We start from the raw sequence: 15723 nt of genomic DNA on the forward strand, positions 1-15723 counted from the left end.
TCTTGCCAAACGAAACCCTCCTCAGCTCTTTTGGAAACCACTCCCCCGCCCCCCCTGGAATCCAGCCATCTCCCCCACCCCCGCCCCATCTCCCACTTTCCTCTCCCACCCAGAACCCAGTCCCCTAGAATCTGCATCTGGTCCTACCGTCTCCATCCTTTCTTAAGGTTCCTCTTGCTTTCCCTTCTCTCTCCACATGACATCTCTAGACTTGTCATTACTCCCAATTCTTATATTTGCAGTTCTTTTCCCAACACCAATCACCCCCAAACTCTTCACTCTCGTCCAGAAACCCCATCCTCCTGTGTATGTCTCCATCTTTTCAATTTCTTCCCCTCCTTATGACCCCAAACTTCCATCCCATTCTCTCTCACAAATGCCCTCCCAAAGCTCTTCTGCTACACGTTTGCCAAAGACGCTGTCACCCCAAGCTTCTTTCCCCTCCCCTTGTCACACACCTCACTGCCCCCGTGGCCCCCAAGAAACTCCATCTCTCCAACCTAACTCCATTACCCCATCTCTGCCACAAACCCACAGGCCTCCCCCTCACCTCTACCGCACACCCCTTGGCCCCCAAACTTCTCCAGCCCCCCTCATAACTGCCCACACAACCCACGGCCCCTCCTACCTAGCCCTCTCCCGCGCCAGGCCCGCGGGCTCCCCGCATTCCGCCTGAGCGAACCCCTCCCCGCGCCCAGGCCCCCTCGGCCTCTGTCTCTGACAACTCGCCCGGCGCCTCCCCTTCTCCGGATCCCCCTCCCCCCCTCGCCTCGCCGCTCGCCTCGCGCTCCCTCCCTCCCTAGCGGCTCCCTCCCGGCCCCTCTCTCCTCCGTTCCTCCGCGCTCCCTCCTTCTCCCTCTTCCTCCCTTCTCCCATCCCCCTCTCCCAAGCGCCCTCCCTTCGCCGTCCGCTTTCCTGTGCGAGTCGCCGGACGCGCAGCCCAGCCCGCCCGCCCGCAGCCCCGCGTCGGGCCGGGGCCTGGGGCCGGGACCCGTTTCGGGGGGACCGCCGGCCTCCGGGAGGGGCCAGGAGGGGGCGAGGGAGACGACCGCCCGGGAAGGGGCGGGGGCCGCGGGCGGAGGCCGCCTAGGGGGCCGGGGATCGCGCGACTGCAGGCTGCGCGGGGCGGGCGCGGGCGGCGGGCGGCGGGTCGGAGCCGAGCGGAGCGCCAGCCGGGCCGCGGGGGCGGGCGGCGGCGCGGCGGGGGCGGGCTGCGCGGCCCGGGCGTTCCGGGTGGCCTGGGGAGGCGGCAGGCCTGGGGAGGGGCCGAGCGAGAGCGGGGATCGGGATTTGCTCCGGAGGCGGGCGGGCGATCGGGGCCAGGTGGGGTAGAAGGGGGGATGGGGGCCGCCCTCCGGGGGTGTCGGGGCCGCCGCCGCCGCCGTCGCGGCGGCGACTGAAGCCGGGAAGAGGAGAGGGGGGCGGGGGAGCGGCCGCCGCCGCCCCCCGGAGGCGCCGGAGCCCCGAATCCCGCTCGGAGCCAGCCAGCCGTCCCGAGCTACAACCAGGTAAGATCTGCCGCGGCCCGGGCCTCGGGCCCGCCCGGGTTCTGGCCCGCGGCTCCCCACCCCCACCCCTCGTAGTTCCCCCTCCCGCCGCCGCCGCCTCCATTTGTTATTTTCCCGATCCGGTCCCCCACTGCGGGCACTGCCTGGCCTGAGATTGGGGGCTCAGGGGGTGGGGCCAGCCCCCGAGGAGGGATGGGGGCCGGGGCACCCGGAGGATCGGGAAGGTGGGGGGAGGTGGGAGGATCTCAGGAGGAGGGCTGATGGGGCAGGAGGGTAGCCAGGACCCTGGGACCCAAAGAGGAACCCCGAGGTGGAGGGTCGGCGGAGGAAAAATGGGATGCCCGTGAGGGGGCTTCGGGGCGAATGCAAAAAGGAATGGAGAGATGGCAGCGAGGTGGGGCATGAGGACTCCAGGAAAAGCCCCAAAGGCCCAGAACCCGGGTTTCAGAGCCCGGGGTTCGGGGTGCTAGGTGTAGAAGGGAGTTGGAAAATGGGGAAGGGGTGTGGTAGGTGGGAAGAGAGGGATTGTAGCTGATGAGGGAGGAGAATGGAACCTGGGGAAACGGGGGCTCTGAGAGGGCCACCTTTGAGAAGAAGAACCCGGCGTGTTCCCGGGTGGAAGTGGGAAAGTGATGCCTTTGTGACTCAGTTTTCTTTCCCCTACCCCGGGTCACCTCTGACCTTGTTTTTCCAATCTCAGACACAGGTACTTCTTAGAGAGGGGCACACTGGGGCCCAGTAGTGTGGGTCCTCCTGCAACTGATGAGGAAGACTGGAACCCTGAAGGGAGAGTTAGGGAGCAAGGGTTTCTGGGAGGGTGGAAACACAGGAGAGAATTGGGCAGTCTTATAGGCACTCCAGACAAGTTGTGACCCCCATCCTCAAATCCGCAGAGCACCCACTGCCCCTCTAGCTGCGGTTTCCTTAAGAGGGGGTGGACCTTCATTACTGTTTTGTGCTCAGAGATTTCCCTTTGTGCGTGGACTTATTTCTACTGGGGTAGGTACTCTTAAGCTCCCTTCCCTGAGGGTGCTATAGGAGGACAGGAGCTGCTTTGGCAACTGCAGGGGGAGTTGCTGGCAGCTGGACCCCCGGGATGGACTGTAGAGGGGCAGGTTCTGCCATTTTGTTGCCATGGCAATGATCCAGCGGGATGTCTAATAGATGGGGGTTCAGAATCTTGATGGGGCCTTTGGCTATGCCCTTGGAACTCTTGGCTGGGTTCTGGAGGATGTTTCTGGAGCTGCTCATGGAGAGGAGGTTCCCCAAGGGGTCCACCCCCTTCCATCCAGCTGTCTTTGGGAAAAAGGTAGACATATTACTTGCAGGTCATAGTTGTTTCTCTAAGACCCTCCCTTTAGGCATGGTGGGGGGATAGAAGTGCTCCTGTTCCAAGTTATACCATCCTTTGGCAGTTCATTATTAGGGACTTTTTGTATAGTCTTTTTGCTTCTTTGCACAGGTATTCTTCCATTTTCTTAAACTTGAGTCTTCCTTCCCAAGTATCCCTTTTCGTCTTTCCCAGACTATCCCCCACAGCGACCCCTTCCCTCAGCTAACCTTGGACCTTCTGTTTCTCTGACCTTGTAGGAATGGCTGGGCTCTCCATACCCATCCCAGGTGAGGGTGGCCCGGGGGAGAGGGCCGTGGAACAGCCTGGTGTAGTGGAAATACTCCAGAACAGGAGTCGGGAGACCTGGGTCTAGTCCTGGCTGTACCTCTAACTAACTGTGACCTTGGTCAAGTCACTTCTTATTTCTTTGAGCCTCAGCTTCATTATCAGATGAAGGGATTATAGATAAGATGATATCTGAGGCCCCTCTGACAACTGTAGATTCTCAGGCTCAGGCCAGTGCCTTGTTATCTGCTGGTCTGGGCTGCACTGTTATCTAGGACTGGTTTGTGAGTCTGGCAGGTCTGGAATGATGGTGGAGGCTGGGCCAAAGATCCTGGAATTCACCCTGCAAGCCCATCCTAGAAAGCCTTGTGCCTCGAGTGTATTCCTTCAGACAGCCTCCTCAGATTTCTCCCTTAATTTATTTTCTTGTTCTTACTTAGAGACTCTTTCCCTATTTTTCACGTTTTCACCTCCGCAATCCGGCCTTTATCCTTTTGCTTTTGCGGTAAGGTGCCGAAGTTGAATGTGTTTAGTGTCTTGCAGACACATAGTAGGTGCTTTTTGTAGATAGATCGGAGTTACAGTGACCGGCTACTAGGACAGGAAGGAGGGTAGCTCAGCTTGTTGGTGCTAAAACGTGCTCCAGGTTCAGGAATGTATATATAACCCAGCCCTACCTCCTTCTCTCTCCTGCCACTCCTTCTCCCCAGGGTCACCTACCCTTTTATGACTGCTTTTCTCCTTCAGAGCTACTCATTGCTAATTTTATCAGATTTTAACTGATTAAAGAAGTTGAGGTTGGGGAGGGCCACACGAGGCTTGCTCTGTTCTTCAGGTACATCCCTGCCTTTCTCTGACCTATTGGATCCCCTGACTCTCACCAACCATGAACAGGTTCTGTGATAGGAAGGAGAGATGAGCACCCTCCTTTAAGGGGCTGGCAAAGACACCCCAGTCACAGTCATCTCTCGTGCTTTTGTTAGGATTGTTTTCCCCTTTTGTTATGTTGGGTTTTGTTCTTTGTGGGGGGGGGGCGTTGACAGTATTTGAAAACCAATTCACACAACAACTCAAAAGTGTAGTAATAGTTGTAATGGAAGAGAAATGGCTGGTGTACTGGGCAGAGCACCAGCTGTAAGTTCAGAAGACAGGGGGCTCCGTCCCAGCTATTTCGGGACTCTAAGTAAATTGTTATTAAGTTTCCTGGAAAGGTTAGGCTCACCCCTCACTGCATGCCTCAGTAGGGTTCAGTGGAGGTGAGTGAGAGGTATTTACTCTGTATTCCTTGGGAAAAATAGTGCTACAGAATGTAGAAAGGCTATTTCCCTAGCCAGGCCTCCTAACTAACTCAGAATAGGTGGCTAAGCCTACTCCATTTGCACTGAGGCCAGCAGCACTTCATTCGAGAAGACCTACTGAAGTTAGTGGGTTTACAGGTCAGTAGCAAGAACAGACCAGAACATCCATATATACATGACATCTGTGGGGAATAGAGAAAGGAAGAAAACTGTAAGAAGATATCATTTTTGTTCTCAAAAGATCTTACGGTTAGTAATATGGAGAGATGTGACACTTCGCAAGAAATACAAACACGTGCAAATGAAAATTACTGGCTATGTAGCTAGGCCGTGAGGAGGGATGAGTCCCTGTCTAAGCCAGGTGGGAAGACAGGCTTACAAATGTGTACATTTGTCTCGTTTACCCACTGTTATTCACTGATTTGGTTGGTAGAGTGAGAGCCTGGACTTTTCCTCTAGCCGTAGGGAACGCAAGCACTAGAGCAGGGGTCTTACGAGACTCTCAGAATTGAAGTTCTGCACTTTGGGGATACCTAGGTTTGGTCTTGGCCTTGGTCGGGCTGTGTGCCTTTGCACTGTAGAATGGGACATTGTTCTCCCACCTACTCTGATGTGAAAAAAAGATTCTTTTCATACCTCTGGGACTGATCTAGGCCTTCTGAGAATTCTCCCCACCAACTTCTGATGAGAGTACAGCTAAGTACTGAAGAGCGAGCATGGGCTTTGAAGTCAGGGAGATGGGGCTTGGTTCTGGTGCTGTCACTGGTTCCTCACTGTGTATTTATCACACGAAGTTGAGCAAGTCACAGTCACAATCTTTGAGCCTCGGTTTCTTCACCTGTATAATGGGGATAATAAGAACACCTCCTTTTCAGGGTTGGTTGTAAATATTAGATGAAATTGTACACGTAAGGGCTTGACGGAAAGACGCTACTCCGTAAATCAGCTAATACTTCAGCTACGTTTCCTTATGCTCCTTTTAAAGGCTCTGTGGAATTCGTGTGTGTGCATCTATTTCCTAGGGATCACGAAGGGTGACACGGTGTGATCTCCTGAACTGGGGTGCACAGGCACCTCGGCGTTTTCTGCCTTCCCACGAGATGAAAGGGATGCTGTTGCCGGCAGAGTTGCCCTCACAGGCGGCTGGGACGACCCATGGGCACGCCAGCAGTGTCTCATGGCTGGGCTGCTTACTCAGCCCCTTGACAGGCACGGTAGTGTCCCCTTCAGACTAGTGTTCCCCAGTTTGGAGACTCTGATGGTCTTTTTCCAACAGGCTTCACTGAAAACAGACCGTGTGAGTTCCAGGTGCCTGTACTGGAAACTTGGAGATCCTGCTTCCCAGGCCACAGCTGTGGGGAGCTTAGGGTGAAGCAGATAAGTTTCTATATTCAGCTGCCCAGGCGGAGGAGAATGGGGTCTCCACAGCCTGAAGAATGAAGACACGACAGAATAAAGACTCAGTGAGTAGGAGCTAAAATGAGAAACACGAAAGATCAAGGGCAGGGAAGCTTCTGGCCTGTCCCAGGGCCCAGCCCACCCCTGCCACCCAGCTCCACTCTTTCCTCTCTTCCACCGCCAGGCAGCACCTCCACCCCCCAGCAGACGAGCCTGGCTTTGAACCCCATCCTTCTGGGACACCCGCTGGCGGGGGAGAGTAGAAATAAGGCACATGATGAAGTGAGGCACAAGGTAGAAAACGACATGACCTGCTTGCCTCCTTCTCCCTCAGATGTCAATGAGGAGTGGACGGAAGAAAGAGGCCCCTGGGCCCCGGGAAGAACTGAGATCGAGGGGCCGGGCCTCCCCTGGAGGGGTCAGCACGTCCAGCAGCGATGGCAAAGCCGAGAAGTCTAGGCAGACGGCCAAGGTATTCTGTCCCCATGTCCTGCAACAGGCTGCCCAGGCACCAGGGCTGATGGTGTGTATGTGTGTCGGGGGGAACTTCCTGTCTGGCTGAGGGTCCTGGTGGAGCTCGCGAGGTATAGGACAGGCATTTTCTTTCTCTCTAACAGAAGGCCCGAGTAGAGGAAGCCTCCACCCCAAAGGTGAGCAAGCAGGGCCGGAGTGAGGAGATCTCGGAGAGTGAAAGTGAGGAGACCAACGCGCCAAAAAAGACCAAAACTGAGGTGGGAGACCCTTGCAGCCATCCTGACCCATGTTCTGACCATTCTTTCACCCAAACTTCCTTTTGCTCACAGTTCTTATTTTAGTTTTGCCTGGAACGTGCGAGAAGAGTCTTATCCTAGCGCTTATTAAAGTAGCCTGTCTGTGTGTCCGTCAGATCTTCAGAGCCTTGGCCAGACTGTCAGATGATCAGGCAGGGCCAGAAGGGGACGGGAGGAGTGTGGGGATTCTAGCCTCTCCTTTTCTAGGTGCTGGCTTTCATGCAGGGGCTGGGGAGGAGATCCAGGCTGAGGAGTCTCAGTGGAAGGAACAAATAAATCATAAGGAGCATGCAGAAGTGGTCTTTTTAAGAACCAGTGGTTTCTGGGATGTGTAGTTAAAGGGGTGGATGAGACGAGAGGATGGCAGATGGGCTGGTGGGTGGAAGACAGGGATTTGGGTTCAGCTGCGGACTGGGAGAAGGTGCTAGAGATGGACACTCGAGGAGGGAACTCAGGCGGCTGCTGGGGAGCAGCAGAGACCGCGGGGAGAGTGGGGGAACCCCCGGATGGCAGGGAGGTGGGCTCCAGCAGGAGTACTCAGCGCATCGTGGCACAGTGGTGTGCTGTGAGCGGGAGGTTATTTTGTGCGAGGGAGGCCCCCAGTCCAGAAGCAAGGAAGGAAAAGGCAAGGGAGAAATGGCCGTCCCTCTTCTACCGCAGGAGCTCCCTCGGCCACAGTCTCCCTCGGATCTGGATAGCTTGGATGGGCGGAGCCTCAATGATGATGGCAGCAGCGACCCTAGGGATATCGACCAGGATAACCGAAGCACGTCCCCCAGCATCTACAGCCCTGGAAGCGTGGAGAATGACTCCGACTCGTCTTCTGGCCTGTCCCAGGGCCCAGCCCGCCCCTACCATCCACCTCCACTCTTTCCTCCCTCCCCTCCCCCTCCAGACAGCACCCCCCGACAGCCAGAGCCTGGCTTTGAATCCCATCCTTCTGGGACACCCACTGGGTATCATGCTCCCATGGAGCCTCCCACATCTCGAATGTTCCAGGCTCCTCCAGGGGCCCCTCCCCCTCATCCACAGCTCTATCCTGGGGGCGCTGGTGGAGGAGTTCTGTCTGGACCCCCAGTGGGCCCCAAGGGAGGAGGGGCTGCCGCTTCAGTGGGGGCCCCTAGTGGGGGTAAGCAGCACCCCCAGCCCCCCACCCCCATTTCAATATCAGGCTCTGGGGCTGGTGGTGCTCCCCCAACAAAGCCACCCAACACTCCAGCTGGTGGTGGAAACCTACCGTCTGCTCCACCGCCAGCCACCTTCCCCCATGTGACACCAAACCTGCCTCCCCCGCCTGCCCTGAGACCCCTTAACAATGCCTCCGCCTCTCCTCCTGGCCTGGGGGCCCAGCCGCTAGCTGGGCATCTGCCCTCCCCCCATGCCATGGGGCAGGGTATGGGTGGACTTCCTCCCGGCCCAGAGAAGGGCCCCACTCTTGCTCCGTCACCCCACCCTTTGCCCGCTGCGTCCACCTCTTCTGCTCCCGCCCCGCCAATGAGGTATCCTTATTCGTCCTCTAGCAGCAGCTCTGCAGCAGCCTCCTCTTCCAGTTCTTCTGCCTCGGCCTCGGCCTCCCAGTACCCAGCTTCCCAGGCACTGCCCAGTTATCCCCACTCCTTCCCTCCCCCCACCAGCCTCTCTGTCTCCAATCAGCCACCCAAGTATACTCAGCCTTCTCTCCCATCCCAAGCTGTGTGGAGCCAGGGTCCCCCCCCACCTCCTCCCTACGGCCGACTCTTGGCCAACAGCAATGCCCACCCAGGCCCCCTCCCTCCTTCAGCTGGAGGCCAATCCGCTGCCCACCCGCCAGTCCCGACACATCACCACCACCACCAGCAACAGCAGCAGCAGCAGCAGCAGCACCATGGGGGCTCTGGGCCCCCTCCACCCGGGGCATATCCTCACTCCCTGGAGAGCGGTAGCTCCCACCACGCACACCCCTATGCCATGTCTCCCTCACTGGGGTCTCTGAGGCCCTACCCACCAGGGCCCGCACACCTGCCTCCACCTCACAGCCAGGTGGCCTACAGCCAAGCAGGTCCCAGCGGCCCCCCAGCCTCTTCCTCTTCCAATGCCTCTTCCTCCTCTCAAGGGTCCTACCCGTGTTCACACCCCTCTCCTTCCCAGGGCCCCCAAGGGGCGCCCTACCCCTTCCCACCGGTGCCTCCGGTCACCACCTCCTCGTCTACGCTTTCCACGGTCATTGCCACGGTGGCTTCCTCGCCAGCAGGCTACAAGACAGCCTCCCCACCTGGGCCCCCACCGTATGGCAAGCGAGCCCCGTCCCCAGGGGCCTACAAGACGGCCACCCCGCCCGGATACAAGCCGGGGTCCCCGCCCTCCTTCCGAACGGGGACCCCACCGGGCTACCGAGGCGCCTCGCCACCCGCAGGCCCAGGGACCTTCAAGCCGGGCTCGCCCACGGTGGGGACCGGGCCGCTGCCGCCTGCAGGGCCCTCGGGCCTGTCATCCCTGCCACCACCGCCTGCGGCCCCCGCCTCAGGGCCGCCGCTGAGCGCCACGCAGATCAAACAGGAGCCGGCTGAGGAATATGAGACCCCCGAGAGCCCGGCGCCCCCGGCCCGCAGCCCCTCGCCCCCTCCCAAGGTGGTAGACGTGCCCAGCCACGCCAGCCAGTCGGCCAGGTGAGAGGCGGGGTGGGGGTGGGGGTGGGGTGGCGGGCGCGGGACGGGCCTTGCATTCGTTCGTGTGGTGCTTTTCAAAGTACTCCAGGCCCTGGTCTCGGCCGCTGGTGCGGGGCCGCTCGCAGAGGCTGAGCGCGCGCTGCCTCCCGCCCGGCAGGTTCAACAAACACCTGGACCGCGGCTTTAACTCGTGCGCGCGCAGCGATCTGTACTTCGTGCCGCTGGAGGGCTCCAAGCTGGCCAAGAAGCGAGCCGACCTGGTGGAGAAGGTGCGGCGCGAGGCCGAGCAGCGCGCGCGCGAAGAAAAGGAGCGCGAACGCGAGCGGGAACGCGAGAAGGAGCGCGAGCGCGAAAAGGAGCGCGAGCTGGAACGCAGCGTGGTGAGTTCACCGCGCGCCGCCTCCCGCCTCTGGCCCGCCCTCTACGCGACTCGGGGAGGCTCGAGGGGTGGGGATGGTCGGGGGGGGGGGTCATGCGCCACCTGTCGGAGGGGAGGAGCCACTGCAGCCCAGGAAATGGAGACCAAAGGATTCCAGCGGGAGGAATTGCATCTCTGGGCTGGAGGAAGGCAAGCTCAGGTCAGAGTACCTGTGGATCCCAGGAAGAGCCACTAACCTACATAGGAAGAGAAGGGGCAGGGAAGTCCCTGGCGGGCTGAGTTCCAATGAGTTGAAGCTTTAGGTGTTCAATGCTGAGACATGAGCAGCTGAGGACCAGGGCCAGCCACCTCTTTCCAACCTGCCTTTTTGACCCCGCTTCTCCGTGTATCCCACAGAAGTTGGCTCAGGAGGGCCGTGCTCCAGTGGAGTGCCCACCGCTCGGCCCAGTGCCTCATCGCCCTCCATTTGAGCCGGGCAGTGCTGTGGCTACAGTGCCCCCCTACCTGGGTCCCGACACTCCAGCCCTGCGCACCCTCAGTGAATACGCCCGGCCCCACGTCATGTCTCCTGGAAATCGCAACCATCCATTCTACGTGCCCCTGGGGGCAGTGGACCCGGGGCTCCTGGGTTACAATGTCCCGGCCCTGTACAGCAGTGACCCAGCAGCCCGGGAGAGGGAGCGGGAAGCCCGTGAACGAGACCTGCGTGACCGCCTCAAGCCTGGCTTCGAGGTGAAGCCTAGTGAGCTGGAACCCCTGCACGGGGTCCCTGGGCCAGGCCTGGATCCCTTCCCCCGACACGGGGGCCTGGCTCTGCAGCCTGGCCCACCTGGCTTGCACCCTTTCCCCTTTCATCCGAGCCTGGGGCCCCTGGAGAGAGAACGTCTAGCGCTGGCAGCTGGGCCAGCCCTGCGGCCTGACATGTCCTACGCGGAGCGTCTGGCAGCTGAGAGGCAGCATGCAGAAAGGGTGGCTGCCCTGGGCAACGACCCGCTGGCCCGGCTGCAGATGCTCAACGTGACCCCCCATCACCACCAGCACTCCCACATCCACTCTCACCTGCACCTCCACCAGCAGGATGCCATCCATGCAGGTGAGACTCCTGCTTCCTTGCCCAGGCCCTTTGAGGCCACCTTGCCGCCCTGGCAAGTGATCGGTGCTTCTGTCCCTCGGGCCAGGACTTCCCTCCCCACGTCTGGCCTGAGCCTCTCTCCTGAGATTGCTGCCCTGGCCTTTGCCTTCGCAGCCCGTCTCCTCCTGCCCCAGCCTTGCCACGGAGACCCTTCCCCACACCCCAGCCCTCTTCAGGTCTGGTGCCCACCCACGACAGAGGCCCAAGGTGGGAACCTTTGAAGGAGCACGGTCTTCCTCCCCTCACAGCCCCTGCCTCTGAGCCTTCACGTAACTCTTTTCTTCTTCCTCTGGATTCAACTCTTGTTTCTTGCCATCTTCTCCCCTCCCTGGCGGAGGTGTTTCATGTTCCTCTCTGCCTCTGGATCTGTGACCTTCTGGAAAGAGAGCCTTGTGGCTCTGGTTGTGGGATCACAGTTGACAACGAGCTTTACTCACTGTCTTTTCACCGCATTTCTTACTGTCAGAACACTGCCCCGTGTAGCCTCACAGTCACGTTCATTGCAGGCTCCTTGTGCTTTCTCTCTTTGAAGCTCCTCCCCGTCTCATTTCCTAAACTTCCAATCCTCTTCCGTCTCCTCTCAACAGTCCACTCCTCCCTCCCTATTCCTCAGGTCCCTCTGCCAACTGTAATCTCCTGTCCTCTGCCATCTGTGCAACCCTACTGCAGTAGGGTCTTGCCCCGTCCATCTCCCAGGCCCCTAGTTCCTCCACTGTGCCTCCTTGATCCACTGGATCTCCCAGTGTGTGATTGCCCACCTCTCGTCCCAGGCATGGATGCGTTCACCCAAATGCATGGCTTTCCCCAAACCTCCCTCTGGTGACACCTTCCTCTTCTCTACTCTCCAGCCTCTGCCTCGGTGCACCCTCTCATTGACCCCCTGGCCTCAGGGTCTCACCTTACCCGGATCCCCTACCCAGCTGGGACCCTCCCCAACCCCCTTCTTCCTCACCCTCTGCACGAGAACGAAGTTCTTCGTCACCAGCTCTTTGGTAAGGATGGAGGTCTAGGGGTTGGGGAAGGTCTCACGAGGGAAGGGCAGAAAGGAGGAAGTTAGGTGGTGGGATTGGCCTGGTTGGGCTTGGGGAGAGATGAGGAGGTGCCCAGAGGAGCTGGGAACGGGAGTAGGAGGGCTGAGGCCCTGCCCAAGAGAGGCACAGGGTTTAGGGCCAGGCTAAGAGGCCTGAATCCTAACCACCCCTGGCAACTTGCTGGGCTGGCTGTCACCTAAGTTGATTAGTGGCAGCTCCTCTGTATGTAAAGCGGCTGGCTACCTCAGTACGCCATCAGTCACGTGGCCCCTGCCCTTCCTGCCCACAGCTGCTCCTTACCGGGACCTGCCAGCCTCCCTCTCTGCCCCGATGTCAGCAGCTCACCAGCTGCAGGCCATGCACGCGCAGTCCGCGGAGCTGCAGCGCTTGGCGCTGGAGCAGCAGCAGTGGCTGCACGCCCATCACCCGCTGCACAGTGTGCCGCTCCCTGCCCAGGAGGACTACTACAGGTACCGCAGGGCGCCCTAGGCCAGCCTGAGGGGACGCAGCTCAGCCCGCCTGGGATGGGCTGTGGCTCCCGTGGGAGGGGAACCCCTTCCCCACCATCCTCTGTGAGAGAGGCCAGGTCAGGATGGACCTCAGTCTCTCAGTCCCTGCTCTGCCCCCCTCTTCCCCCAGTCACCTGAAGAAGGAAAGCGACAAGCCGCTGTAGAACCTGCGATCAAGAGAGCACCCGTGGCCCCTGCATCTGGACCCAGGAGGCCTCCCTCCCCGCCTGCCACTCAGAGCGGAGGGGGGTGCCGCTCAGTCCCAGGGCCTGGGCCTCTGGGCAGAAGGAAGGAGGAAGGGACAGATGGAAGGCCAAGGCTCCTGTGGTGTGCGGAGGTGGGGAGGGGGCGGGGGTGAGGGCGGAAAGCGCACAGCATCTTGGACCAGGTCCCTCTCCCTTGGCCCCCGCCTTTCTCCCTCCCCCACGCCCCACCCCCGTGGCCACCGCCTCTCCCCCACCCCTTGGTGTGATTATTTCATCTGTTAGATGTGGCTGTTTTGCGTAGCATCGTGTGCTGCCCCTGCCCCTCCCCAGCCCCCGTGTGCGCGCCCCCCACTGCGATGTATGCCCCTTGCCCTTCCCCCACATTAATAATTTATATATATAAATATCTATATGACGCTCTTTAAAAAACATCCCAAACAAAACCAACCAAACAAAAACACCCTCACGACTCCCCAGGAAGATGTCTGTGGCTGTTTCTTTGTGGGCTACTGGGCGTGGGTTGGGGGCGTGGGTCTCTGCGCGGCGACGCCTCGAGAGAAAGCTGTGGGATCACCGGAGACTAGCCCGGAGGTGGGTGGGGCCCCTGGAGAGTTGGAGAGGGGACCTCGAAGAGCCCGGGGTCCTGGAACTCTGGCTCTGCCCTAACGGTGTCCGTTATGGCGCAGAGTCTTGGCCTTCCTCCCAAGGCCGGCGAGTCAGGACGCTGGCGGCCTGGGACAGCTCTAGGCAACTACGCAGACTTGGGAGGCACTTCTGCCACTGGCCCCACAGTTAGGGGCCACCGGAGACTTGCATCTTTTCCGTAGGACAGTTGGAAATGGTGTTGAAGCGGAGGTGCAGGGGGCGTGCCTGCTATAAGTTTAAGCGCTCAGAACGCAGGAGTTTTAACCACCCTATAGTTCGAGGAGGGAGTGGGTGACAATTTCAAACGCCCGGAAGGGAAAGGAAATTAGAGGGCGTTAGCTTCCCCCCACCCCACCCCACCCCGACACAAGGCCATTTTCGGAAAGCGCGGGAGCTGCTTTAACGCCAAGCTTTTACTGCTGCGAATCCTTGTCTACGTTCTTAAAAACTAAAGGGGAGTGACTGGCTTCTTCCTGAGCCAATCGGCATAGAGTTATTTGCATAGGCCTGTACCAAACGTTCACAAACTCTAGAAACGGATGATTTAAGAGAGTTCTTTTCAATACTGTTTTCCCTTCTGAAAGCTGCAGTGTGCCCTGTTGCTTGTATAGCAGTAAAGATTAGGAAATGCCATGGGAGCTCACCCTCACCAATAGTGGAGTTGGTGGACCTGCCACCTTCTCTTCAGGGCGTGTTCCGGTAGTGTTACAGCTCTTTTAGAATTTGTCTAGTAGGTTTTCTGGTTTTCGCCGGAAAACCCCCCACCATACAGTTTGTCTTTAACAATAGAATAATTTTAAGTAATCTGTAAGAATTTTAGATTGTAGGTTAGCTCACTGTTCTCACGACGAGCTCGTTATTGGTTGTTAAAAATGGAGAAATGGAAGCGGTACCGTGAGGTTTCCGGCATAAGCTGATGCAATTTCCCTATCGCCCCACCCGCTGGGAGAGCCGCTCTAGGATATTGCTTGTTTCTCCTGGCTGTTTCTCGAGCGCGGTTGCACGTGTATCTTTTGTTCTATGGCGACCGCCTCTGCTCAAGCTGCAGCGTTGAGCGCCGAGCAGGCCAAGGGTGAGAAACCTTTTAGTTGTCGGGTGGGATTCTTGCTAAAGTAGAGTGCGGGAAAAAGATCTGGGGCGAGAGAAATGGCTGCGTTCGCTGGGAAATGCGGGTACTCGGTACCATACTCTGTCAATTAACGAGGGTCCTTGCTCCTGGAGCGAGAGATTCGGAGGCCGAGTTCCTTGGGTTACTATGGTTTCAGTCTGTTAAATAACTCCCTGCCCTCTTTCTTGTGTTTTCGGCTGGGCCCGCCGGCCGTGCGCCGATGCGTACCCGGGACTTCTTCCGGGATGCGTCTGTTGCACAGTGGTCCTGGCCGAGGTGATCCAGGCGTTCTCGGCGCCGGAGAACGCCGTGCGCATGGACGAGGCTCGGGACAACGCGTGTAACGACATGGGCAAGATGCTGCAATTCGTGCTGCCCGTGGCCACGCAGATTCAGCAGGAGGTTATCAAAGCTTATGGCTTCAGCTGCGACGGGGAAGGTGGGTCGGACGGGGATGGAGGAGAGAGCGATGGATCCCTTGGGTCTCCGAGCCGTAATCCCTTTTCTCGCCACACGGCGGCAGCCACACTCTAATAGTATTGGTACTCTGAGACCAGGGTCTGTTCATGAACTTGAGCCAAGCGAAGTCTGAAGTGAGCTTTCTAGTTACCATTAATTATACTGTTACACCATTTTAAGATGAGGAAACAGACTCTAGAAAGTGCCAGAGGTCACAGCCGAGTTGGACCTGAAACCCATTCTGACGGCTTGTAGTGAGGTGTCTGCATGACAGTACAGTTCTGCAGCCCCTCCAAGGTGTTTCAACTCTTTTCTGTTTGAGGGTTGGCAGTTCAGTTTCTTTGGGGAGATCAGGGTCTTCCCCAAGGGTGTTTACTGATTCGGCCCAACTGGCCCATGGCCCTCCTGTTCCTGGTTCTGGACTGGTGATCTTGTGGGTGTGTATCCTTTGGGGTCTTTTGACTAAAGTGCTAAAATGGTTCACCTGATGGTGGGCAGCACCCTGCTTCGGGATATTTTCATTCACTGCATCACAGCCAGTTGTGCCCCAGTGTAGACCAGGAAGTAGTTGATCCAAACCACACAGGGCAGAGGCCTGCATATGTCTTGTTTTGCAGACAGCTACCTGGGGCCAGAGCCAGAGTAGCCAGCGACTCCGGCTCAAGCTGCCCCCTCCTGCCATCTTGGGCACATCCGTCCGCTGGGGGTGTGGACTGATGCTCCTGTTTCCCTTCGCAGGTGTCCTTAAGTTTGCCCGCTTGGTCAAGTCTTACGAAGCCCAGGATCCCGAGATTGCCAGCCTGTCGGGCAAGCTGAAGGCGCTGTTCCTGCCGCCTATGACCCTGCCGCCCCACGGGCCTGCTTCGGGTGGCAGTGTGGCCGCCTCCTGAGGGTTGGCCCTCCCGTGGCACTGCTGGGGAAGGGAAGACCTTGGTGTTCCGGAGGATATAAATGTGCCTGTGACTTAGCCTTGCCGTCTGTCTTTTGTGACCCTGACAACCTCTGCGTCCCGGCCTG

At 58.7% G+C, this 15723-nt stretch overlaps 2 protein-coding genes and 1 non-coding gene across 4 annotated transcripts; all 3 read left to right on the forward strand.

Moving 5' to 3' along the window:
• The first annotated feature begins 1372 nt into the window (after positions 1–1372).
• On the forward strand, positions 1373–13605 carry ATN1 (atrophin 1). 2 transcript variants are annotated; one of them, XM_027093031.1, is made up of 10 exons: positions 1373–1508; positions 5701–5887; positions 6157–6345; positions 6440–6553; positions 7253–9237; positions 9395–9617; positions 10013–10709; positions 11597–11740; positions 12069–12249; positions 12419–13605. In XM_027093031.1, exons 2-10 carry the CDS (start codon positions 5861–5863, stop codon positions 12450–12452), a joined length of 3594 nt encoding a protein of 1197 aa, XP_026948832.1. In that variant the 5' UTR covers positions 1373–1508; positions 5701–5860; the 3' UTR covers positions 12453–13605. The 2 variants fall into 2 exon arrangements, with proteins under 2 accessions (XP_026948832.1, XP_026948834.1); XM_027093033.1 differs by having other exon boundaries at positions 1376–1508; positions 6157–6294.
• A 234-nt stretch (positions 13606–13839) lies between these two features.
• LOC113613035 (U7 small nuclear RNA) lies at positions 13840–13901 on the forward strand. Its single transcript, XR_003430058.1, has one exon. It is a non-coding gene; the product is annotated as a U7 small nuclear RNA (small nuclear RNA).
• CUNH12orf57 (chromosome unknown C12orf57 homolog) lies at positions 13846–15673 on the forward strand. The gene is made up of 3 exons (XM_027093046.1): positions 13846–14211; positions 14510–14686; positions 15445–15673. The coding sequence occupies exons 1-3, from the start codon at positions 14160–14162 to the stop codon at positions 15594–15596; spliced, it is 381 nt and encodes a 126-aa protein (XP_026948847.1). The 5' UTR covers positions 13846–14159; the 3' UTR covers positions 15597–15673.
• The last annotated feature ends 50 nt before the right edge of the window (positions 15674–15723 follow it).

Source organism: Aethalodelphis obliquidens, unplaced genomic scaffold, assembly GCF_003676395.1.
Source record: "Aethalodelphis obliquidens isolate GAN/ISIS:26980383/991018 unplaced genomic scaffold, ASM367639v1 scaffold83, whole genome shotgun sequence".
NCBI lineage: Eukaryota > Metazoa > Chordata > Mammalia > Artiodactyla > Delphinidae > Aethalodelphis > Aethalodelphis obliquidens.

Excerpts from the sequence above, each read along its gene's own strand:
- ATN1 (XM_027093031.1), top strand. The coding sequence starts at position 5,861 with ATGAAGACACGACAGAATAAAGACTCA. Across the intron at positions 11,741-12,068 it reads TCTTCGTCACCAGCTCTTTG|CTGCTCCTTACCGGGACCTG; the intron begins GTAAGGATGGAG and ends TCCTGCCCACAG. Across the intron at positions 12,250-12,418 it reads GCCCAGGAGGACTACTACAG|TCACCTGAAGAAGGAAAGCG; the intron begins GTACCGCAGGGC and ends CTCTTCCCCCAG.
- CUNH12orf57 (XM_027093046.1), top strand. The coding sequence starts at position 14,160 with ATGGCGACCGCCTCTGCTCAAGCTGCAGCGTTGAGCGCCGAGCAGGCC. Across the intron at positions 14,212-14,509 it reads GAGCGCCGAGCAGGCCAAGG|TGGTCCTGGCCGAGGTGATC; the intron begins GTGAGAAACCTT and ends TCTGTTGCACAG. Across the intron at positions 14,687-15,444 it reads CTTCAGCTGCGACGGGGAAG|GTGTCCTTAAGTTTGCCCGC; the intron begins GTGGGTCGGACG and ends TTCCCTTCGCAG.